Source organism: Malaclemys terrapin, chromosome 4, assembly GCF_027887155.1.
Source record: "Malaclemys terrapin pileata isolate rMalTer1 chromosome 4, rMalTer1.hap1, whole genome shotgun sequence".
Lineage (NCBI taxonomy): Eukaryota > Metazoa > Chordata > Testudines > Emydidae > Malaclemys > Malaclemys terrapin.
Genome location: NC_071508.1, coordinates 58045856 through 58072096, shown reverse-complemented (window position 1 = coordinate 58072096; position 26241 = coordinate 58045856). Strand labels below are relative to the sequence as shown.

The 26241-nt window shown below is 43.4% G+C and overlaps 1 protein-coding gene across 3 annotated transcripts in view; it reads left to right on the top strand.

Annotated features, from left to right (window-relative positions):
• The window catches only part of DKK3 (dickkopf WNT signaling pathway inhibitor 3), a 59698-nt gene that overhangs the window by 22279 nt on the left and 11178 nt on the right, over positions 1–26241 (top strand). For all 3 annotated transcript variants that reach the window (XM_054026732.1, XM_054026731.1, XM_054026733.1), the window contains 2 exons: positions 21327–21419; positions 23524–23668. In XM_054026732.1, the coding sequence (XP_053882707.1) occupies positions 21327–21419; positions 23524–23668 (238 nt within the window). The remainder of the gene's footprint in view (positions 1–21326; positions 21420–23523; positions 23669–26241) is intronic.

Sequence of the window (26241 nt, the reverse complement as noted above, 5' to 3'; positions counted from 1 at the left end):
TGGACGTGCACAAGTCCATGGGACCGGATGCGCTGCATCCGAGGGTGCTAAAGGAGTTGGCGGGTGAGATTGCAGAGCCATTAGCCATTATTTTTGAAATCTCATGGCGATCGGGGGAGGTCCCAGATGACTGGAAAAAGGCTAATGTAGTGCCCATCTTTAAAAAAGGGAAGGAGGAGGATCTGGGGAACTACAGGCCAGTCAGCCTCACCTCAGTCCCTGGAAAAATCATGGAGCAGGTCCTCAAGGAATCAATTATGAAACATTTAGAGGAGAGGAAAGTGATCAGGAACAGTCAGCATGGATTCACCTAATTGCCTTCTATGATGAGATAACTGGCTCTGTGGATGAGGGGAAAGCAGTGGATGTGTTATTCCTTGACTTTAGCAAAGCTTTTGATACGGTCTCCCACAGTATTCTTGCCGCCAAGTTAAAGAAGTATGGGCTGGATGAATGGACTGTAAGGTGGATAGAAAGCTGGCTAGATCGTCGGGCTCAACGGGTAGTGATCAATGGCTCCATGTCTAGTTGGCAGCCGGTTTCAAGCGGAATGCCCCAAGGGTCGGTCCTGGGGCCGGTTTTGTTTAATATCTTTATTAATGATCTGGAGGATGGTGTGGACTGCACTCTCAGCAAGTTTGCAGATGACACTAAACTAGGAGGCGTGGTAGATACACTAGAGGGTAGGGATCGGATACAGAGGGACCTAGACAAATTAGAGGATTGGGCCAAAAAAAACCTGATGAGGTTCAACAAGGACAAGTGCAGAGTCCTGCACTTAGGACGGAAGAATCCCATGCACTGCTACAGACTAGGGACCGAATGGCTAGGTAGCAGTTCTGCAGAAAAGGACCTAGGGGTCACAGTGGATGAGAAGCTGGATATGAATCAACAGCGTGCTCTTGTTGCCAAGAAGGCTAACGGCATTTTGGGCTGTATAAGTAGGGGCATTGCCAGCAGATCGAGGAACGTGATCGTTCCCCTTTATTCGACATTGGTGAGGCCTCATCTGGAATACTGTGTCCAGTTTTGGGCTCCACACTACAAGAAGGATGTGGAAAAATTGGAAAGAGCCCAACGGAGGGCAACAAAAATGATTAGGGGTCTGGAGCACATGACTTTTGAGGAGAGGCTGAGGGAACTGGGATTGTTTAGTCTCCAGAAGAGAAGAATGAGGGGGGATTTGATAGCAGCCTTCAACTACCTGAAGAGGGGTTCCAAAGAGCTTGGCTGTTCTCAGTGGTGGCAGATGACAGAACAAGGAGCAATGGTCTCAAATTGCAGTGGGGGAGGTCCAGGTTGGATATTAGGAAAAACTATTTCACTAGGAGGGTGTTGAAACACTGGAATGCGTTACCTAGGGAGGTGGTGGAGTCTCCTTCCTTGGAGGTTTTTAAGGCCCGGCTTGACAAAGCCCTGGCTGGGATGATTTAGTTGGGAATTGGTCCTGCTTTGAGCAGGGGGTTGGACTAGATGACCTCTTGAGGTCCCTTCCAGCCCTGATATTCTATGATTCTATAACCCAAAATGTGGGAAAGTGCGACATCTTTCCTGTTAAGTCTAGCTGAAAGATTTGAAGATTCCTCTGAAGGGCACACACTTTCAAAGAGATCTGTGACACTGTTTGAGTGGCATTGGAGCTGCAAGTTGAGGGAATTCAAATGACCAGTAATATTGCACAGAAAAGTTATCTGACAGAGAGGTCATCATAAATTTCAGGAAATCGCAAGCTTGTTGTTCTTGTGCTTTGAAAGAGATTCTATTGTTTCTTTTCGAAGTGCACAAAACCTCTCTAGCCTGCGCCCCCTACTTAATCAGCGAATGTTGTGCTGCAACAGGTCACTGTATTTGGCTGAAATGTCTTGTAAAAGAGCTTTAAAAGAAGATGTTGTAAGCTAAAAGTTGAGCGTATGTAGCTGTAGCGTATGTAGCTCACGAATTTCATCACAATACCCGTTGTTTTTTTGTTTGTTTGTTTTGAAGTCCCCAGACAATTTATCGCACAGGACAATCTAGTGAATGATGCAGTGAAATGTATTTAATGAAGGGTGTATTACTGCCAAAAGTGAAGCAACGCTCTTCTATTTCCCTGTCGTGGAGGGAACTCCCCCTTTTAAAAAGCAAGTTTACTTTCTGCAGATCTAAACCATATCTAAACCAGATGGGTGAAATTTTTAAGGAAGAATTTTTGTGCTTAATACCATTATAGAAACCTAAGCCACAGAAGATCTAAACCTGCGGATGGTCAATATAAACAAACTGCCTTGTGGCCCACGAACAGATTACCCTGATGGGCTGCAGGTTGCCAACCACTGATTTACAGAATATCTTCCATGCTAACTGATACCAAAGCACTTTACCAAAACTGTTGCTAGAAATTCAGTCACTTCTAAGCTACAGCCATCTTTGGAGTGAAATATAGTAGCAGTTTACATGGCTAGTGCATTCTGTTACACCATTTTAGGAAATGAAGACTCCTTCACCCTATTGAAAGTGTAGGGAATATTTGTGGGGACACAAAGTAATTACCAGAGATTAACTTTAGCCAGTACCCTGGGGTTATAAAATGTACCTTAATCTTACAATAAGTACTATGTGCTCTAATTATCACAAGTCGTCAATAGGACTGCATTTTTTTTTTAACATTTCCTGAAATATAGTATCTCTAAAACTGTACATGGGCCTTGCTTATGCTATCCTGAGTCGCCAGTACTTCTTCCTTCTGCACATGATCCTTTGCAGGCTCCCATCCAAATACTGGGCCAGTCCAGTACTGTTTTTGCTTGTGAGATTTGTCAAGTGTGACTATTTGCACTGGGTGAAATGATTGGACAAACAGGACAAAGGTACAAAATGCATCCTAGTATACAGTACTCCTTACTAGTGCTTGTTTGCACAGGTGGTTAAGCAAACAAATTACAATCAGGGAAATAGCTGAATGGGATGTTTACACAATGCCTCCTCCCAGGGGGAAAAAAACTGCTAACAAGCTGGGAGCTGTTAATTTCTCAATTGATCAGAATCCTGTAAATTCCAACCACAGTTATCATATGCTTAAATTCTGAAAGTTTAATCTTTTTCACTAGTACAATGCAATTGTGTCTGGGTTTCCAACTACATGGTGGAAGATTTACATTACACTAAGAAGACAATAGCTATCTAAAGAAAAAACATGAAACCATTGTCACTTTGTTAAATTACATCTCTGAATTCTGCTCTTGTTTACATTGGCATAAAGTATACTGTAACTTTATTTAAATAAAGTTAGTTCAAATTTACACTGGTTCAAATTTACACTGGCTTACACTCTTGGCAAATCTCTCTCTCTCTCTCTTTTTAAGTCGCAGTATCCCTGTTGCTGCTACATCCATTTTCCATGAAATCTGAAGGCTATTATTCAAGGAAAGAAAATATGGATAATGAGCTATGGTCTTTGACCTTTGGTTGCTAGGTTTCCAGCCAAAGCACGATAAGGACTGCCCTAGCTCTCAGCAAAAGGCACCGTGCTTCCTTTTACCATGCCAGCTTTCACTTTTGACAGGCTCAAGCAGCTGCAGGTTTCAACACGGTTTACATCTGCTTGCTTGTTTTGGACAGTAGTGAGCTATGAGTCCATGGAAACAGCAGTCTCACTTTTCCCCACATCATTAAGACACTACTGAAGTCAACAGCTTCAGACACACACTCACAATGCTCCAGTGTAGACCATAACTTTTTAGATGGAGTCAACATTCTCTCCAACAGCACAGCATGCACGAAATAGGTCTGATTCAGAATAGCGTAAGAGTAATAGATAACTTCGTGTACACTTGTCTCAGATGGGGACTACACCATTTTCAAAGGATGACTAACCATACTCTTTGGAGAAGCTGATTCACACACAATCAAAGGCAAAGCTCATAACTTACCTTCTTGATATAAAGTCTTCCCAGCACTCATACTGGTTAATGTTCACTTTTTATAATACTTGCCAATTTTTGGTTTGGTGTGTGTGTGTGTGTGTGTGTGTGTGTTTTGTTTTTGTTTTTTGCTGCAATACAGTTAATGAGCTAAACTTTGTAATAGCTTGTGCATTCCTGAGAGATGCTTGTCACATATGAACTTTTCAGATTCATAGATTCCAAGACCAGAAGTAATGACTGTGATCATAGAATCCTAGAATATCAAGGTTGGAAGGGACCTTAGGAGGTCATCTAGTCCAACCTCCTGTTCAAAGCAGGCCCAATCCCCAACTAAATCATCCCAGCCAGGGCTTTGTCAAGCCTGACCTTAAAAATCATCTAGTCTGACATCCTGTATCACACTTGCCATAGAACTTTCCCCCCAAACATCGAATCTTGATTAAAAAATATCAGTGATGGAGAATCCACCATGACCCTTGGTAAATTGTTCCCAATGTTTAATTACTCTCACCATTAAAAGTGTGCATTTTATTTCCAGTCTGAATTTGTCTAGCTTCAACTTCCGGTCACTGGATCATGTTATACCTCTCTGCTAGACTGATGAGCCCATTATTAAATATTCGTTCCAAGTAGATACTTATAGCCTAATCAAGCCGCATTAGCTCTTTCAGCCACAGCATGGGAGCTCATGTTCAGCTGATCATCCAATATGATCTCCAAAACTTTTTCAGTCACCCCTTCCCAGGATAGAGTCCCCCATCCTGTAAGTACAATCTACATGCTTTGTTCCTAGATGTATACATTTAGCCATATTAACACACACATTCTTTGCTTGCACCCAATTAACCATGCAATCCAGATGGCTCTGAATCAGTGACCTGTCCTCTTCATTATTTACCACTCCCCCAATTTTTCTGTCATCTGCATCCTTTATCAATGATGATTCTAAGTTTTCTTCCAGATCACTAATTAAAACTGTTAAATACCAGAGGGCCACGAACTAATCCCTGCAGACCCTACTAGAAGCGCACAAACTCTTTGACAATTTCCGATTTACAATTACATTTTAAGACCTATCAGTTAGCTAGTTTTAATCCATTTAATGTGTGCCATGTTAATTTGATATTCTATTTTTTAATCAAAATGTCATGTGGTACCACATCAAACACATTAAAGAAGTCTAAGCATATTACATCAGTTCTCTTACCTTTATCAAGCAAACTTGTAATCACATTACAAAAAATCAAGTTAGTTTGACAGGACTTATTTTCCATAAACCCATGTTGATTTGCATGAATTACTCTCCTTTAATTCTTCATTAAATCGAGTCCCATATCAACTGCCCCAGTATCTTGCTAAAAGTAGTAGTGTAGCCTGGGCAGCCACAGAATGGGCTGGGCTAGCCATCCCTGCCTGAACCATGAGGGAACGTACTTCGGGGGGGGGGGGGGGGGACGCTACCCCATGCTGCTGCTGCCCAGGGTACTACAGCTACATTACTATTTTTGCATGCTAGCTCAGATGAGAGCTTGCAAGAGTATGCGTACTCCAGCTGTGAATCATACTCTAGCTTGTAGCGTAGATGTAGCCTTAGTATTATTACCAGCTCTTTTCTACCCAATTGGACTCAAGAGTTAACTCCTGTCTTCACCTTGCATAACTACTGTGTGTCGGTCTTTTAGCTATTTCTGTTGACATAAATTTAAACTGTGAGCAGATTTGCAGACATTGGAGGGATAGTAAACACAGAGGACAAAACTAGACAGCACACTGATTTGGACGGATAAGAGTAGTAGCGATTGCAAGCAATGAATAACAGTCCTTCATGTATGGGAAGGAAATAAATCACAGATGCATAATGAGGCTATAACCACAAACAAATTCATTTTATGTGATGGGTATCTTGTTTCCTTAATACTGTCTGATTGTTTGTTGGTGTAATAAAGTTGCTGCGGGAATGGTGTTGGATTGAGCTTGGAAGAGGAGGTGGCCTACAGAAGGCTCTATATCTTAAAATGTGATCTATAAAATTAAAGTGTTTGAGAACCACTAACCTTAGAATAAGGTAGCACAAGATGGAATATAGACTGCAGTATCACATGGCCCCTTCTGCTTACAGACAGGAGGGGGAGCTATGGCTCACTTTTAAAAATCAGTTCCATTCAGAGCTGTGCACCTCCTGGTGTGCTGCCAGTGGATAAACTACAGATTACTTTCCACCAGGACTTGCTTCTCAGCTTTCAAAACAAATTTTCTCCTTGGCATTCACACAAGTAACTCTCCTAGAGAAGCATGGGTCTCCAAATAAGTTACATATATTTTTTTGTACTTAAAATTTGCTCTAAGTAGCCACATATTCTTGGCTCAGAATAGGAATTAAACCTTTGTTTTTCCTAGGTCTGTGCAATCTAAAATGTTTTCACTGGAGTATCTAAATCACAAGAATGAATATCAATCAGAGACTTACTTACCAAGCATCAAAGGTCACACCATTAACAGTGTGATATGCTCTAGAACATGCTACTCAATAGGCAGCCCGTAGGTCAAATGTGGCCTACCAAGGCTTCCTGTGCAGCATACCACCTTAAAAATTGTTTATAATTAAATTCACGAACAGTGATGTGCTGCCAATCATTGCCTATGACTTCCTTAGTATGTAACTTACTGGCCGTGCTTAATTTCTAATGAAAGAGGTGCTGGGGCTTAGCTTTGTAAAAAAATTAAGCACTAGCTGGGCAGCAGCGGCTGCTGGCCGGACATCCAGTTCTGTAGGCAGCGCCGCCACCAGCAGCAACTCAGAACTAAGGGTGGCATAGTATGGTGTATTGCTACCTTCTGCACTGCTGCTGGCGGCAGCGCTGCCTTCAGAGCTGGGCAGCCGGAGAATGATTGCTGCTGGCCAGGAGCCCAGAGGTGCCAGGGCTATGAGTTGCCAAAAGCCTCAAGGTACCAGGGCTTACCGGGGTGAGCCCTGGCACAAATTAAGCACTGCTTACTGGATTTTAAGTTCTCACGATAGCATCGGCTGCGATTGAGCTAGGACACCGTCCATTTTTCATTAGTGATGGAAACGGAGACAAAAAATGAATGCGAGTGGGAGTAAATGTTGCGAAGTCGACAGTGAAAACTGTGCTTTTAACCCAAACTGGACAATGGATTTTCTTTTTGTTATGCCACCACATTTAAACCAAAACCTTTGTGCTTAATATGCCAAACCACTGTATCTGGCTGTAACGTCATCAACATGAGGCGCCACTTTGAATCAAATACAGTAGCTTCAATGCAACCTATCCTCCTAGCAGTGTTGCAAGACATGACAAAACTGAAAATCTGAAGTCGTCTTATCACATTGCAAATGTGATTCTTACATCAGCGACTGTACAGGGAAAAGCAACAACTACTTTTTTTAAGATAATGTTGGTACTAGCTAAAAAAAGTAAAAGCTTTTCCTGGATGCCGAGCTTGTGACGAAGTGCACGTTGCAAATCCTTGAGCCCTGGAGGAGCTTTTTGCCAGAGATAAACACAAAGATGACATTGTGAGCCATGTAAAGCAAGTTCCCCTGTCTGATTCCACAACAGTGCAAAGATTGGAGGTAATTTACGAGGATTGTTTGTCAGCACCGCTTGCTGATTTAAAAAACACCAAATACATGTCTCTTGCAGTGGACGAATCAAGTAATTTAAGTGACACTGTCAAGCTATCGCTGTTTGTTAGATTTTATGATTAGCACAAGGATACTGAAAAAGTATAACTGCTGTGCCTTCCGTTGGCACTAATGCAACCTTGAGTAGGCCAAGAAGTTCTGTAAATAGGCAGGGGCGGATTCTGTCCTCGCAGTCATGTGAAATTGGTGCAAGATCAGAACAAGGTTATGTCTACACCACAAGTGCTTTACCACACACAACTATATTAGCAAAGCTGTGCTTTATAGTAGTATAACAAAACCAGCCCCCCCACCCAGACTAAACAAGCTACTGATACAAGTTCAGCTTTTCCGGTCTAATCGTGCCCATGGTAGGGGTTTCAGCCAGCACAGCTGTCGGTCAGGGATCATACCTAGAAGAATTCTATAGTGTAGACACAGCCGAAGGCCTATCAGCAGCTTGTATTTATAAATGTGGGTAACTGGCATCAGTTGTGCTCGGTTTGGTAACTGTACACAGTGCTCAAAGGCTGTAATTTAACACTGCTTTGGTTTTTAGGAACAAACATACATTGTTTTAATTCACTGTGTTTTTCATTTGGAAAACATCAGCAGTTTAGAATTTTTTGTGTGTGTCTGAAACAATTTGACAAATTCAACAGATATTGGTGATGTATGTTGTGCATCTACATTTTTTGGGGGAAAGAAAAGAAAAGTCAGAAACTTTTCTTAGCTCTATTGGCAAATCTTCACTATCCTTCACATGCATATTAGGGCTAGGCACAATCTGGTGATCTATGTCTGTTGCTGTTGAATCTTTAACCTTGTGTTTTGAATTTTTTTGTTGTGGTGGTGGTGGTAATGCCTTTGGCTAACCTTGGGCAACACGAGCAAGCACATGGAGAAAGAAGGTTACAGAAAATGTGAGCTGCATAGAGATGAAGTGCATAAGATTTTGGTTTTAGAATAGGTTCTATAAGGAAATGGAGAGGAAGTCCACATCTTTTTGCAAGAACTGGGAGTTTGAAAGGATATGGGATTGGCTCAGTCTCATTGTGCTGCATTTACTTCAGTGATTACAACGATCAGGTGAATTTACTTAGACCAAGCAGAGAAACTCTCAAAAAGTAATTTTTTTTTTCACAAATGCATCACATTCCTGCTGTATAAGGTTACTTTGAATCTTTTTTGATGCGGTTTCATAATCACCACTGGTCAAAGATGAATCATGGAAATGTTGAATGAAGTCTGGATAGGGTTACTATATTTCAATACTGCAAAAAGAGGACACTCCACGGGGCCCTGGCCCCGCCCCAACTCCACCCCTTCCCCGCCCCAACTCCGCCCCTTCTCCAAAGTCCCCACCCCAACTCTGCCCCCTTCCCTGAGCACCCCGCATTCTCCCTCCTCCCTCCCGCCCCCCGGCTACTGCTGTGCTGGGAAAGTTGCTTCGGCCCCCGCTGCGGTGGAGAGTGGCGGGAGCCGGGAAAGTTGGAGCCCAGGGAGGAGGCGGTGCCTTACCATGCCTCCCTATTTTCCCGGACATGTCCGACTTTTTGGAAATTCCTCCCGGATGGGGATTTGAGGACCAAAAAGCCGGACGTGTCTGAGAAAATCCGGACGTATGGTAACCCTACCCCAGAGCTGCCTCCCGCCCGCCCACCGGAACCCCCAGGCCTCACCTCAGAGCCGCTTCCTCCCGCCTGCCAGACCCCCCCCCCAGGCCTCACCCCAGAGGCGCCTCCTGCCCGCCCGCCAGACCCCCCAGGCCTCACCCCAGAGCCACCTGCTCTCCACAGGGCCCATCCTCAGCCTTCTCCTGCCTCAGTGCCTCCTCTCCTGAGAGCCTGCCCTCTGCAGCCCCCCCACTCTCCACAGCCCTGCCTCAGAGCTCCCCACCCCCTCCCATAGCCCCCACCTTCCATAGCACCCCCACCTCAGTCCTTCCCTTCACCTCCCTCCATAACCCCTACCCTTTATTTCCCCACCTCCTCCCATAGCCCAACCCCTCCACAGCCCCTGCCTCAGAGCCCCCCACCTCCTCCCATAGCCCCCTCCCCTCAGAATCCCCCCCACCCTTCACCTCCCTCAGGGGAGCCTTCAGCCTGCTCCCAGCCAGACCCGGGGAGGCTGAAGCAGCTCAGGCTGTGGGAGGCGCTGCAGCACGAGCCCTTCCCGGGTGGGGGAGCTCGGGCTCCCGGGAGCCGCCGCCGCGCAACGAGAAACTTTCCCCTGCGCCAGGACCCGCCCCCAGGCAGTGGCTCCGCCGGGGGGAGACAGCCCTGGCTGCACGGACTGCTGGCGGGGGGCTCCTTGCATGGCCAGGATGCGGGGGGGAGACTGAGGCTCTGCCAGAGCCGCGGGGGATGCTCGGAGGAGGGAGAAGTGGCCGCGGGTCCCCCGCACCAGCAGCTGGCTGCAGAGAGGCCACCGCTCCTAGCTGTGGGGCACAGGGTTGCAGCAGCATGGGGGGGTTGCAGTCCGCAGACTGAGCGAGCTGACACCCCAAGAGGAGAGGGGGCAGTGGGCAGGGTTATCATACATCCGTATTTTCTGGACGTTTTTATATATTTAAAAAATCCTCCCGGACGGCAATTAACAACTAAAAAGCCGGACATGTCCGGGGAAATACGGACGTATGGTAACCCTAAGTCTGCAACAACAGAGAGAAACCAAACTTGCCTTAAAATTTAGTTCATACTTGGCAAAACAGTTACAGAAGGATGATGTTGTCTATTGACTTGGAATCTATAATTATTCACATTTTTATTCACTTATTCACATTTTTGCCACTTTACAGCTTTATAAGAAAGGACCTTGGAAATTTTTAACCACAAAAGTTAGTATAAAGAGTTAATGTTAATACTTCTGCAGATGTTTAGATCTTTTTAGACCAAAGGTTGTGGACATGTCACTTCTAAATAAAAAAACAAAAACCCACTCTTTTGTTCTTCTATTAGTAGACCAACAGTTACAGTCCAATTTTCCATTCTTTTATAGTATTGTGAAATCATAAGGGAAATTTTCTTTATAAACTTGAATGCATTAACATTGCTCCCCCACTTCTCTTACAGCTAAAAATAAGTGATAGTCTAGTGTAGGCAAAGAGAATGTAAGAGCGCTTTCTGAATGTACATTTACCCCCAAAGTAAAACACTAATCACCCAAGCTAATAATTCTGGCTTGCAAATGTATTGATTAAAAAATTCCTTGTTGCAAGTGTGCTTGCCATGGAGACTCCAGTCTTCTGCAACACATCTTTTTGGGCTCATGACCCCAAAAGATCTGTAGCACTGACCCAGGGCTTGCCTTAGGATTTCAGAGCAGCCAAAGGGAAGAGTTTCTTGTCTGACTTCCCACTACCTCTCTCCTCCCAAATATAATTTTCCCCCTCCCCCCAAAAAAGTGGTAAGAACCTTCAGGGTACCACCTGTTCCTTCTCCTGCAGAATTACATTCCTGCTGATTGTTCTGGTGTCAAAGCAGGCATAGTGGCCTACATTTGGAACTGTGTACAGTGGGCTCTCCCAGGATGTATGGGGATTGTGTGTATCTTTTATAAAGCAGGATGTCCATTCCCTCATCCTTTGTCTATTCACTGGCTACCTCCCCAAATTAGGGAATGACCAGCTTTTGGTTCTGGGCTCCATTTATTGTCCAAATAATGGCAAACTCACAACAGAAAACAAAACTTCAGGCTGGGGCTTTCTATCCAGCCATGACACCAAGGCTTAGCAGCAGAAGTCTTCCTCCTCAAGGACTACTGTTGGAGACTACCCATTTCTGTAGCTTCTCCCTGCAATTCCCCTTCACCTGAGCCATTTGCTGACTTTTATAATCACTTACTAGTTACTTTCTCAACTGGGTCTGATAATTGAGCAGGGCTAGCTGGCCCCAGGCCTCACGCCAGTTTGTCTTTTTTGTTTGCTTTGTTTGGTGTGGGAATAAGTTAGACTTGCACCCCTTGAATCTATGCACTTAATGGCAGAGGAATGGAAGATCCTGCCACAACTCGCATCAAAATACGTTCTCTGTGACCAGCTACTTGCTTACAGTGCAGTTTCCCTCTTGATTTCCCTTTTTATCTTTCCTTTTTGCTCACCTTGTTTCATTGTCATTGAGGGATCTTCCTCAGTAGTGACACACCTTCTTCCTGCTCTTTCAGCAAGAGTTACCCTTCTTCTGGGACTTTGTCTACACAATGGTGGTTTTTTCTTTCTTTTTTTTTTGGGGGGGGGGGGGGGAGAGAATAACGATTCTGAAATAATTGTATCCACCCAGCCAGCTTTTGCCTACTTCCCTTGAATCAATGCATACCCATGGCACTAATTCTTTTCAGAAAGCATTCTGGCAGGTATGCCATGGTGCTTTGTCCTACTGCTGTGCTCTGTGCATTCTGGGATTTTTCTGAGTACACTGTGGGATAGCTACTGGAAACCTGGGACTTGAGGGGCACAGCAGTGAATTTCCATGATTCTGCTGCTTGCATTCTATGATGCAGCTGTCTTCTGAAAGTCAGCACCAACTGACTGCTGCCAGTTAGCAGGGACTGAACGCAGCGGTGCACCGCAGTCCAAGCACGATTGTACCTGGATCACGCCTCCAGTTGACTTGGGGAGCCAGCTGCCACACTGCTGAGCCATTTCAGTAAAGCAGGAGGAGGCTAAAATTGAACTACTGATTGTAGATAAAATTTGCTTGGAGCAGCTTAACTCTATGGAGCGCTGTTTCTGGGATTGAGAAACCAGCTCTGACAGATGGGAAAGGATGACCAGCAGTGAGGCAGAATTTCAGGCTATCAAAGGGCACTTTCCTAGGGATCTGTGTGGAGCTACCGTCCATTCCATCTTCTCCATTGAGCTCCTTTCATGAGAGTCATTGATGCCATACAAAAAAAAAATAAATAAATAAAATTGGGGAGACTCCACACCATGCCCTCCTCTTTTAGTGGCATGACTTGACCTGCTCTATAGGTCTACATCATTGCTCTTCCCTCTTCCTATGAGTTATGGTGAATATCCCAAAGAAATTAAATACTTAATTTCAAAATTATGTTCCAAATGGTCTATCTATACCAACAGCAGGAGCACACATAGAAGATTTATTGTGGCCAAGCTCAGAATAGGTGAGTTCCCCCCCCCCCCTTAGTTTTAGCTCATGGAGTCCTTCTGGTTGCATGCGAATCTCAGATTTATTTATTTTATGTGGTTGTAGAGTTCTTGGGGTTCTGAACAAACTTTTGGAACCATGACCTGAATGTACTTTAAAAATCTCAGAAACCAGAAGGCAAATAAAAATAACCCAGAAGTGTAAACTTTTTTTTTTTAAAATCATGAGTTTTAAACCAATTTCACATCTTGAGGGTCTTACTCATGGGTTTGTGAACACTTGAGGTTGCTGGTATTATATACTAGGTGTTACATGTTCAAACACGCTTACGCTCATCCACACTAGGTGCTGTTGTTTTACTGTCTCTCAGTAGACACAGGGAGTAGCCACTATATTGATTCACATTCAGAATGGTTTATACACAAAGTGCTAGCAAACAATGTTTCCCCAGTGAAAATTTAAGTTCCATTACAAGGAAATAAGAGTGGTACCAAAACGTCAGAGGCAAAACAACCCCAAAGAGTAACATACATTCTCTCATTTCTTTCCTTTAAGTGAGGCTGATTTCAGAGCTCAAAATCCTATCGCCACGTTGTAAAACATCTGCAAATGTGTCTGTACAGCTCCAGTTTATGACTATGCCACAGTTTGCAGCACATTGAGCAATGTCAGAGCTCAAAGATAATATGTATGACTACCCCATTTCCAGGCCCTTGCTTTTATGATAGTGGTATGGGCTTGGCAATTAAGTGCCGACAAGCTTTGCCCGCTGGAAACTATTACAAGGACTTTGAGTTTCTTCCAGCCAGATTAATTTATATCTCCTCATTAAAGATGAACACATTATGTACTCACAGAAAAAGAAAAGTTACTGTCTAGACAACCAAGAGCTCAGGAACTGGAAAATTACTACAGCGCAAGGTAGGGTAGTCATTTCCCTTTAAAACAACATTCCTCCCAGTGTAATTCTGTCACTTTTCTAATTATAGTATTAATGTACACGTAGTATATAAAACAGTTTTTATGGCTTTTTCCTCACTACTCAGCAACTTTTACCAGCTGCAGCAGTAATAGAAAAGCATTTAAACCCAGCTCTGTGTGCAGTGGTTTACATTGATTTTAAAAAATGAAATGTAAATATTGGTATGAATAAAAAAAATGAATATGAACACTTTAAAGGGTTTGTTGCTAGTAAGCTGCAATTGAATGTGAACTAACAAGTAGTTTGGCTTGGGCACATCAGCCATGGCTGGCCTGATTAGCAGCTTGCCACAAACATACTTTAGTTTAATGTGTCCTGGAATTGGTTGGAAGGGATCCATAAACTGTCACTAGGTTTTAGTCACAGTTCACAAATTTTGAAAAGTAATTTCCTTCATATCAGGACTCTTTAAGTGTGCAGTGAGGCACATTTGTAAAGTGGCATTTTTAGACCTTTTAGAAGCTGTAGTACACACTGGACATTTCCAGTGCTGTGGTTGCAAGGAACCAGTGCTACATTTTCTATTTGCACTGATTTTTTTTCATACATATACACCCCTGCTCTATGTCCCAGCAAAAGTCTCACTGACTTCAATAGAGACAGGATTCCATCCCCTATTGTATAACTCTTCGGTCCTAAATTCATGGAAAACCAGGAGTGATCACCACGACAAAAAGACATTATTAAAAAGCTTCATCCAGCTCATCTGAAGTGATCCATGCCTGGATAGCCAATCCTAATATTAAACAAAATACATCACTGTCCCATGGCGGCTGGTGAGAATTTCAAAAGATGCATAGTTGACTTGTTCCTGTAACCCAGGGGGTTTCTTTTAAATAGGAAAAAAAAAGAAACTCAGACTTGGGGCCTGATTGTGCTCTTAGTCATCTCAGTAGCAAAGCACTTACAGACTTCCTGGGGAGCAAGAACAGGCCCCAGGCTTCACTCCATCACAGCTGCATGTTTGATGGCCTCCCATACTGGAGGATTTTCTGTTCCAGGCTGCCACATTTTTCACATTTTCTTGGTACCCAGATCTTTGAGGCACCCCACTGCCACCCACCCTTAATCTGAGACAGCCTTGTCTGTGCCTGTCAGCGTTCACTCCCCAGCTCCACTGGCCCTGGGCCACACAAGCAGTCCCCACGAGGCTTTACAGGCCCCATTGTCACTCTATAAGCACATCCCAACTGTCAAGCCCTCTGAGCAGCTCCCTGGAGTCTCCAGTCGCTGCTCCACTTGCAGTAGTCACAGATTTCCTGCTTCTAAAGAAGCAGTACCCCCCCCAGCATACCAGTTACACATCAGATCACGGCTCTGCTTAACACACAGCACTTAGATATGGGTATCGTGAAATCAAGTATAAGGTTATTTAACAAAGCACAGAGATTCGAAGAGTAGCAAATAGAAGTATTGGAAACAAATAGTTACATATAAAAGCAAAATCATAACACACATTTTAGTGCCTAGACTTAATTAACAAGATACTCTTATGCCTTATGTAGAATGTTACTCGCCCCAAATCCTTGGAGGATTTTACAGCCAGGCTGGCTGTGACCGTAATTTCATAAGACAGACATGCTCTTAGTTTGCCTCCTTAGTGAAGGATCCCGTGTTACCCAACATCTACTAGTCTCATCTTTTGTCTCCATTCATAAACAGTACACCCCATGCTGTTTTGTTTCGTTCCGTAGATTTTTTTTTCCTTTAGATTTTGGACAAGTAGATTGGTTTGTTTGCTTGTTTTTTAAGATACAGATAATTTAAAAGAAAATATGCGAAGCAAAGATAAGCATGGCATCACAACACTATAACAGATCACTAACGTAAGAGTATGTTAAAAGCACTTACATAGTGAGATACCAAAAACAATATGAAGAATTCAAGTTAAAATATATTTCCATAAGAGATTAGCCGTAGTGACATACCAGTACTCCTTTATAGTACCAATTAGAGAAATTCTCTTCAATTCTCCCTCTCAAACTTATTGTGTAATGTTGTTGGCACAGAACAGTGTTGTGTTCCAATCCAGAAATGGCTGCCCCTTAGTATGCCAGTGTGTATGTCCAGTTTGTAAAACATCTTTGGGAACCTTCTATAAAAATGTATGATTATTGGGTGTAATGTAAAGACTGTATTGTTATATTTGAAGAAAAATTTGGAAGAGAAGCAGAAGTAAAACATTATCAAACCTATCACACCCCTCTTAAATTTTCATTCCCTACAGTCTCTCTTCCATAAGAGAGGGACTATTCCGTTTGTTTCTGTGTCATGCATGTTACAGATCTCACGATCACGAGGAATAATAAAAATGGTTAATCTCTGAATTTAAATATAAAATGTTGGGCCAACAAATCAGTAGCTTTCTTTAAATCTGCTACTCAGGAGAATTGGCATTCCAGGCAGCATCTCCATCTTAAGGGCCTGAAATCAAAAACACAGTGAAGTCAGTGGAAAGAGTGCCATTGTTTTCGATGGGCTTTGGGCCAAGTCCTAACTACTAATTTTCATAGCTTTTAGTTGTTTCTTGGCATTGCAGTAGACTCTACACAGGGTATAACTTTGTGCACTAGAGCCCTCAGGGGACGTGCTCAGTGCCTTCCACCCCCAATCGCACTGGCTTCAGAGGGCATATGAGGGTGTTGCACAACTTGCAAGATTACAGGCCCCATTAGTGCAGCAATACATCTGAACTCTGCTCTTCACTCTGCCTTTTTTCCTTGGGTAGCTGTAAAATCATACTATTGAGATTAGTGTATATCTTGTTACTGGATTTATCTATTTTTTTAAATAGTAGTAGTAATGATGGGCTTCAAAAAGACACGCAGTTTTAAATACCCAGCAAACCTCAGCTGCAGAGAAGCTGTTCTGGATGCTGGAGGCAATTTCCACCACCATGGATTCCAGGACGAAAACAAAAATTTCCCTGAAACGTTAGCTGAGCAAGTTTCCAGAAAGAAAGTGGATTATTTTTTAGAATCCAACCCCATGTGTGAAAACAGCTGCTTGTGCTGGAGTTTAGAAGGGTTTTGTATCCCAAGTTGTTGCTGGTGTTGCTCTAACAAAACAAACTGTTCTACATTTATACGTGTGTGTATTTGTCATGCAGGATTTTGCATTAAGGACAATTATAAGACTTCGGGGAAGAGTGGTGGTGTGGAATATGGTGCCAGCAATGAATTCATAGTAATGAATGAATGAAGTGAATGGAATGAGAAAACCTTGACTTGAGAACTGTACTTGGTTCAAGAGGCAGTCACAAGATTCCAGTCTTTGTGCGAGTTCCCTTCTCCCCTTCTAAACCGTTCCATGTGAGGATGGCTACCTGCAGACCATGTCGCTGGCCATGTGCTCAGTTGCTGCATTGTCATGCAGTAGCACCCACAAAAATGGTTGGAAGGGAAGCTTCTCCACATGAGGGAAAAGCTGCTAGACTTGTTTCCACCCCATAGAGAGGCTTCAGTGGGTGCAGATACATGCCAGAGGGAAATAGAAGAACTGATGATGGTGGCAATGAAAAGAAAGTGCTGTGTTCAGAAACCAGAATAACTGTCCTTCATGAACAGAAGACAAGCGAGAGTAGTAGGAAAAATACACAGATTAAGAGGGTAGAAGAAAACAGGGTTTTTTTTGTCATGAGTGGAAGGGAAATTCCCATAATGAGTGGAAATTTTAAAAAAGAAACTAAAGGATGACAGCAAGAATGAAAAAATGTCAGTGGGGTCATTACGTTAAAGCAATGGAGATAGTAAGGTAGGTGGAGAGTTGGGATTTTAAATGTAGCAAGAAACTGCCGCAAAGCTGAAGAAAGTTATTTCATAATCTTAAAACAACTGCGGCAAGGTTTCCACTCTCTGGGAGATGACTGGACAGACTGACTGCATGAGACATGATTATCTGCCCGAGAACATAAGGGTTGAAAGGATATTTTATTCTGTGGCTTATCCACAAACTCACTTGTGGAAGCTGCAAACAAAGGCAAGGGTAGAAAACTGGCTGGAGAGCACAAAGCTGTGCTGCTGTGTAGCAGTGTGGCTAGTGAGGAGGAGAAGCTGCTGCTAACTGGAGAAGCTACAAAACCTCAACCACTCCATAATGTTTTGATTTCAACCCTCCCCATTATGTGGAGGCGCAGTTTAAAAAAAAAAAAAGAAAGAAAGTCAGAGGACAACTGGCATAAGGAAAAAATGAAGCTGTAAAGGCATCATGATTATGCATTGCAGTCCAGATTTGATAATACAATTTGTTTTGAAGAAACAAAAAAGACTGCCAGTTAGCTACCACTCCTGGGCTAAATTCTACCCTGCTGTTACATCATTGACTTTAAAAGCAGTTGTGCTCAAGGCTGTATTTTGTTCCTGGTCTGTATCCTGTGGATATTGGAGTTTAAATCTGTTTAAAAGCCATCTCATATAGTGGAGATGGATAGTTGAATGGGCAACATTACTTGCCATGCAACTTAGCCCATTTGATACACTGCAGTGTGGCGGCTGTAACCGGGAATGCAGTGGAGCCTGGGACCATAATGCTTAGTTAGCCATGGTTATTTCGCAGTGCAATCACTCTCCCAAATCATTATGGTTGATCTGGATGACAGCATCTTGCTGCACTAATTGGATTAGTGTTAGAACCCATATGCACCCACAGATTATGCCACAATTTGAGTGCATCACCCTGTTTGTGAGGGGTGCAACAGGGAAACTGTGGGGAAAAAGCATCTGAGTTAATTCAGAATAAACCTTCAGTGGAAGCTAGGAATGAAAGCTGTATCTGACAGCCTGCCTACTCCAGATTCAACTTCACCTAGTAACAATCAATCTCCTGGGAGAATGTAGGGGTCTCTGGACAGATCTTTTGTTATTTATCAGTGTCAAAGCAATGAGACTCTTGCTATTAGAGTTTAAGTACCAAATGATATAGGACAGATTATGTCATAGAGGAGTTGTGCTATATTTTAATCTTCAATTGTCCATGTTGCTGCTAACCTGGAGGAAGCTAGTTTTATAAAACAAGATTTACCATTTGATTTGAAAGAAAAAACTTTTTCAGTTGTAATTAAGTACAAGACTCTCCTCCACCACATGAGCCAGACACTCCTGGAAAACACGAGCACATGCACTTACCGTAGGGTGACGAGATGTCCCGATTTTTGGGTCTTTTTCTTATATAGGCTCCTATTTCTCCCCCACCCCAATTTTTCACATTTGCCGTCTGGTCACTCTAACTTACCGAGTGTATTCCCCCCATTCCTCCCCTGTCTCTCCTTAGTCCAAGCTGGACTGGAGATTGAGGTCCAGAGATATTTGTCAGAATTTTCCATGGGAGGTGATGTGGATTTCTGACTAACTGGTTTTCCTCTTTCTAGGCTGAATGAGCAAAGAATCATCCTTCCCTGCCAGTTCTTTTGGAACTTGTGGCAAGGAGGTACAGTCTGAGGCAGTAATGGTCATAGGCATGTGCCTAACCTTAAGCATGTGACTAGTCCTGCTGACCTCAGGGGCACTGCTTATCTGCGTACATTTAATCACATGCTTGAGTACTTTGCTGAATAGGTGGCCCTTTTTACGAATTAAGCTTGAGTCCTCCTGAAATAGTTACCAGTCCTGAACTAGTTCTTTTTATTAAACCCAGCTGTTAATGTAGTGAAGTCAAACATTCCGATGTCATGGAAAACCAAATATTTTATTATATGCATTTCTAAAGCATTTAATGTGGTGAATTACTTTGAACTGTATAGTCTAGAACAGTGGTTCTCAAACTTTTTTTTGCGCAGTCCACTGGAAAATTGCTGAGGGTCTCAGTGGACCACTTAATGATCTTTCCAAATGTTGTTTGTACTGTTAGCTAACTATTGTAAAGCACCTTGGATAAAAGTGCTACATAAAAATGTTTTTTTTTGTTCTACAAATAAAAGCACACGACTCATATTTTAATATCAGTAGTCTTACCTTTCTCATGCAAAGGATGTGCCCCCTCTCCCCTGCCGCGGCAGCCCCTGAGCTAGGGCTGGGAAGGAGGGAGGTCTTCCCCCCCCCCCCACAGCAGCCTCAGAGCTGGGGCTGGGAAGGAGGGAGGTCTCTTCCCCCCCCCCCCCCCCACAGCAGCCTCAGAGCTGGGGCTGGGAAGGAGGGAGGTCTCTCCCTGGCAGCTGCAGCCCCGGAGCTGGGGACAGTCGCCTCTTTCTCTGGCCGCTGCAGCCCTGAACATCACAAATTTCCTCCACCCCCTCTTCTCACCCCACTGCCCCTTCCCAACTCCCCTCTATTCCCCCCAAGGCCACCACCTCACCTTATATGTGCATTTTCTCCAGGGATTCAGGCACCTAATTAGTGGAGCCGCGGGGTGGCCCTTCATTCTCTTGTGTGCAGCTGCTCAGGTGCGCACCTGAGAGGGAACTATCCGCAGACCACCTGAACGGAGCTCGTGGACCACAGTTTGAGAACCTCTGGTCTAAAACTTCAGCTGGTATAAATTGGTGTGTGTCTGATATCGGTGGAGCTTGTACTGCAGCTGAGAATATGGCTCGAGATACTTGTAGTATATATGGAATGTAGCCATTTTGCATTACAGTATTTAGACTATGTTAAAAGAATGATTATTGGAATTAGGGGCACATTACTGTGTAAGTTTGTGGTTCTGATTAGTTTCGGAGTGAAACTACAGAACTGGGGATCATGGGATGCCTGTGAAGCAACAAGGAAAGGAAGACAAACATGCTGTTATTAACAAGGAACAAGACTGCCATTCTTTTATGATACAAGCTTAGTTTAGTGCTGCTAAGTGTTTCCATCATTTTTAAGATTGCCAGTACCGTAAAGAACACACTGTACTTTGACAGGGTAGAAATGCTTTTTTGATAGAAGCATTAACATAATGCAGGAGAGTTTGGCTGAGGTCACAGTTGTGCGACAGCATATTCAAGGGAGGTTGAATAAGGGGCCGTGCATAAGGGGAGGAGGAAGGCAAAAAGAGCCTTCTCTCTCCCTTCAAGCCCCACCCTCGCATGCCTGCAGGGGCCGGGTACAGTTCTATGGGGGATTAGAAACCAGCAGCATTAACCTACGGGCCATGGGGAGGCGGTGTGGAGCTGGTGGCTGGCCTGGAGTTGAATGAGTGCTGCATCCTTTCACATAGCTAGGGAGTTGCTACAGCACTGTCTCCCACACACAGTCCTCAAACATTGCTCCCAGGGCTGCTGCTGTGATGTGGTCTCACTTCCAGCTGTCTCCACCTCCATTCACAATTGGGCCCTGAGTCTGTTCCCTCGCATTGAGGAAAATGCCTTCAGTTTTCTTTACCTGGAATGCCCAGAAAAGCAGAACAAGAAATGAATTAATGTTACTAGGTTCGGTGATATTAATCCTCTTACAAGAAGCTGAGGGTCCCCCGCAGCATACTTTGAGGGAGAAGAGCTAGTTGAGCCTGCCTGAAAGCTTCTCTTTTGCATAGTTTTCAACAGTGTATAAATATGCCAGGGTAACAGAGTGTTCTCCTGTTACAGCATGCTAGCCATCTGCAGTGGGGGATGGTTTCCCATTAGCCACTGCAAATTTGTATGAGAGAGAGAGAGAAGCATTTCTAGGTTTTCTAAGACCTTCTAGTATTTTATAAAAAAAGTTCTGATATCTGTTAAACAGCAGTAGCAAGTCCAATGATTTAATCAAGCGGTTTCCCATTCCTTTCTCTAGGAGTGCATAATTGATGAGGATTGTGAGATAGGGAAATATTGCCAGTTCTCCAGTTTCGAATACTTATGTCAGCTCTGTAAAACCCAACATTCTGTAAGTACCGAATTCTTGTATGGTCTTCAAAAACTGTCTCACCACATAAAGGACCATCATTAATGGCCGTTGACCAAAAGTGATATCTCTATTGGTTAAGTTCTGTTTGGGTGGGGGTGGGGGGAAGGTATCACAGCAGCAAACACTGAATATGCATATACAGAATGCTTTTTCTTGCCCTGCATATTCTTGTGTGTGTTATAAGGATTCTATTCACTGGTGCTTTAGGACTCAATCCAACTCCGGTTGACTTCAACTAGAGTTCAATCAGACACTTATAGAAAAGAATTAGTGACTTTGCTGCCTAACATGATAAAAATGACAAGTTGCACATTGCGTCCATACACCTATATGAACATGCTCTATTTGTGTTTGTGTAACTCCCTCCTGCGTGGGTCATTAAGTGTTTGAATCTGGGAACTTAAGAGCAAACCTCTGCCATTTCAGCTAAAGGATTAACTCCCTCAGCTGGTAGCAATAGTAGGTTATCTTCTCACAGGGCTGTCAATGCTAGGAGGTAGTGCTCCTTGTGCTGAGAGTCCTGCTAAGAGTCAAACGGAGTCTTTTCATTAAATGTTTTTATCTCCATATCCAGATGTATTTTTCATTCATATTCCTTTGCTAGCCTGGAGTGAAACTAAATATTTGTTCAAAAACTATATAGTCCATAGAGCCTAAAAGGAACAAATAAGCAAGTCCTGCTGAAGTTCTTGTTACCCACAGGATATTATATTCTAAACACTGCTGTGTGAGGCCATTATTCTGCCAAAACGTACACAAACATTTAGCTTGAAACACAAATAGTCCTATTGACTTCAGTGGGACTCCTGGTGAACCTTCATTTTAGGAAACCAATCTTACGAACAACCATTTTTTCCAACTAGGAAGGAATAGCATGTCCTTCCTAGTGATGTCAAAGAACAAGTTGACATTCATTTCAATACATGGGAAATTGCTTTATAATGGTTTAAAGGACAAGAAGAAAGCCATGCAGTTCACTGTACTGTAATTTACACACACTACTTAGTTTTGAGATGTTCAACTTATGAAATTCTCAGTCCCTAATTAGTTCATAAAATAGGAGTTCTACTATACTCATATACATAACGTTAAGCACATGTGTAAGTCTTTGGAGGCTCAGACCCCAAGTGACAGTGAAAAGACCTGCCTGACAGTATTTTAATGGGCTTTTTTTGTTTTTGTTTCATCATTGTACTACTGCAATTTAGATAAACCCAAAGCAAGAACTGAGATTTTACAGGATTTTATGTAAAAACAGGAGATTTTACATAAACATGAAATGTCCACGTTTTGCATAGTGTTCAGTAGAATATTTGTAGCCCATTGTATATTAAAAATGGGCCCTAGACACACCCCAGCTCTAAATAGCCTCACACTGCAAGGTGGCTTGAGATCCAGTCCTGGATTCCTATCCAAATTTTGCAAATAACCCTTGCTTAATAATGAGCAGAGGGTACAGGCCCTGAGTGTAGTCCCCCAAAAGTCTCACTCCCAGGAGGGGAAACCCCTCTGTCTTTGGGAGGCATGCAATATGCATGCATATTGGGGTGGGCTGTACACAATGAACCCTGTTACAATTCTGAACCCTGAAGTTACCAGGAATCTGAGAGATGGCTAATCAAATTATTAAAAAAAAAAAAATACACAGTGCATATAGGTATGCATACCAGGTATGTACCACTGGTACATTTGGAAAGCTGTTGTCCTAGGAACTATCTTTCTCTGGGGACTTTGCTTCCCTCTTCCCTCCTTTGAGTGGGAGTTGGCCCTTTCTTTCAAGACTCTTGATTATAATCAAGATAATTATCAGCTAGAGGGTGCAGCACTGCTTTAAAGTGATTCAGATCTCTCTGGGATCTAGTTTCCCCTTTGCAGTTAAGGTTAAACACATGAATAGTCCTATTTTAACCTATGGGATTAGTCACATGCTTAAAGTTGAAAACACACGGAGAGCTGCTTACAGGATCTGGGCCTTAAGTCTGTGCTTATCCTTACCAGTGGTTGCTATGTTTAGTGCTGAGTTCAATGCTGGTGCTAAAAAGAGAATTTTGTTGCAGTGATTTTTCCCTCTCCTTCTTCTAAGCCTTGCTCCCGAGATGTTGAATGCTGTGGAGACCAGCTTTGCGCCTGGGGTGAATGTGTGGAAGCTGCATCAAAAGGCGAGAATGGCACAATTTGTGAAAATCAACATGACTGTAATCCTGGGACATGCTGTGCTTTTCAGAAAGGTAAACTGGTTTTGCTTTTTTTATTCTATTCATTTTATAGTGCAAGAGGATCTTCAGCTCAGCAGAAGTAGCTAACTCTCTGTGTAAATTAATGGGTAATTCTCTCCTTTGCTCTGTGTTACTGTGGAGTGTGCAGCGCCGGCTCCAGGCACCACCTTCCAAGCAGGTGCTTGGGGCGGCCACTTCGGAGAGGGGTGGCACGTCCAGCTGTTCAGCGGCAATTCGGCGGATGGTCCCTCACTCCTGCTCGGAGCGAAGGACCTCCCGCCGAATTGCCGCCACAGATCACGATAGCGGCTTTTTTTTTTTTTTTTTTTGGGTTTGGCTGCTTGGGGCAGCCAAAACCCTGGAGCCGGTCCTGGGAGTGTGTTGTGATAAAGCCTTTAGAATGCAGTTAGAGTTGGGAGGGAGAAGGCACTTCCTACAGGACTGCATTACCGTGAAAGTGACATTCTTCAAACATTCTAGATCGGAATGGTGTGAGCAATAGAAGAGCGCAGGGTATAGTGTGTTTGTAATGGGCAGCTACAGTCATTTGAAGACAATATAACAGCTTTGCCCAATTTTCATACCAAGGAGAAACTTAGTGTGTTTTACTTTTTGCCTTGTAAAGCGGAAAATATTTGAGATTCTCAGTTTGCTCTGTCAAAAAGCACTTTTGCTTCCCCTGAATGGCCCTTCCCACATTAGAGAGAGGGAGACCACCAATACAGGAGATTGCATAAATGTGAAGTTCTAGCATGAAAGACTGTTGGGTATTATGATGCAGTCCAGTACACAACAGTGTCCTGGACAGGACATGAACTAGAAGGGCACTACAGAACACCCCATTAGCCCACGAGAGAGTCTGAGGCTTACAGAAGTGAAGCTTGACATAGTGAAAGGCAAATAAGCAATTTGTTTCTTCAGGCCTGGGCCTCACTCTTTCCACCCAGTCAATCCCAAGCCTTTGTCTGCTTATCCACGACAGTCTCGTGTGTCGCCCTCATGCCCCTCCTCCCTTCTGCAGTATTAGTGCCCAACCTCAACATTTCCTCTAGTCCAGGGAGATCATTTTCTATGTTGCTACCTATATTGGCCTCTCCCATGACCAAGAAGCCGCCTCAAATCTTTGGACTTGGGATGACTTCTGCTGCCTAGAACCATTGTATCAGAGTGCTAGGGAATGTCCTGTGGAATGGGAAGAAGGTCCATTTCAGGCACCATCCAAGTTGAGTCAGTTGGGTGTGTGCAGTTTTTCCTCGTTAACGCTAAATACAAAAACAACAAGGAGTCTGGTGGCACCTTAAAGACTAACAGATTTATTTGGGCACAAGCTTTCGTGGGTAAAAACCTCACTTCTTTGGATGCATAGAGTGAAAGTTATGCCTGCATCTGATACAGACTAACACGGCTACCCCCTGATACTTAACGCTAAATAAAGAGCACTATAAAGGAGACTTTGCTTTGCAGAGAACAGTTTTGGATTATCTCCTTGTTCATCAGGGTTTTCTTTATTTTAAAATATCTACAGAATTTGGTGAGCTTCAACAGGGACTCTTCTGTAAACCCCTCCCCTAAGAAGAAACAGGAAAGAAGGAGCAACTTTAGCAAGTCTTCTGACTGCTAATATCACTTCCCCAAGTGGGACTCAGATCCTGCTCCTGGATCCCATAGAAGCCAATCGCAAAACATCAACTGGCTTCACTAGTGTAGGGCTGGACATATAGTGAGGGGAACACACTGTTCCCTGAACCCCAGTTTCCTCTGTGATATGAGCCAGCAATAATTGCATTTGAAGCAGTACAATTCCAGTATCGTGCTGAAGATGATTATTTAATCAATACAAACCCTTCACAGCAAATTTGACTCAAGTCAAAGTTAGCTCCTGACTTGATAAAAAATGCTTAGAACAAAGCCTGTAGCTGAGTGGTTCTCAAACTTTTGTACTGGTGACCCCTTTCACATAGCAAGCCTCTGAGTGTGACCCCCCTAATAAATTAAAAATACTTTTTTATATATTTAACACCATTATAAATGCTGGAGGCAAAGCTGGGTTTGGGGTGGAGGCTGACAGCTCACGACCCCCCCATGTAATAACCTTGTGACCCCCTGAGGGGTCCTGACCCCCAGTTTGAGAACCCCTGCTGTAGCTGTAGAGGGAAAATGTAAAGTTAATGAAAACAGTGATTATTTCCCTGCCCAGAACCATGGTATTAAAGCTTTAAAGGAGGTACTGTTTAAATACCACCACCATCACCTAACTCTTACGTAGCTCTTTATATTGGTAGATCTCAAAGTGCTTTACAAAGGTGATCAGTATCATTATCCCCGTTTTACAGATGAGGAAACTGAGGGAAAGTGATTTGCCCAAGGTCACCTAGCAGGCCAGGACTAGAGCTTAGGTCTCCTGAGTCCTGGTTAAGCGCCCTCTCCACTAAGCCGCACAGCCAGAACAGTGCAAAGGGACACTAGTGTAGATGAGAATCAGGCCTAATATATTATGTTGTAAATTCAGCTTTATACACCAGTCTAGGGCCTTGAGTAATTGCAGAAGATTTATTGAAGGTTTCATTCTTTTAATCATTTTGGTT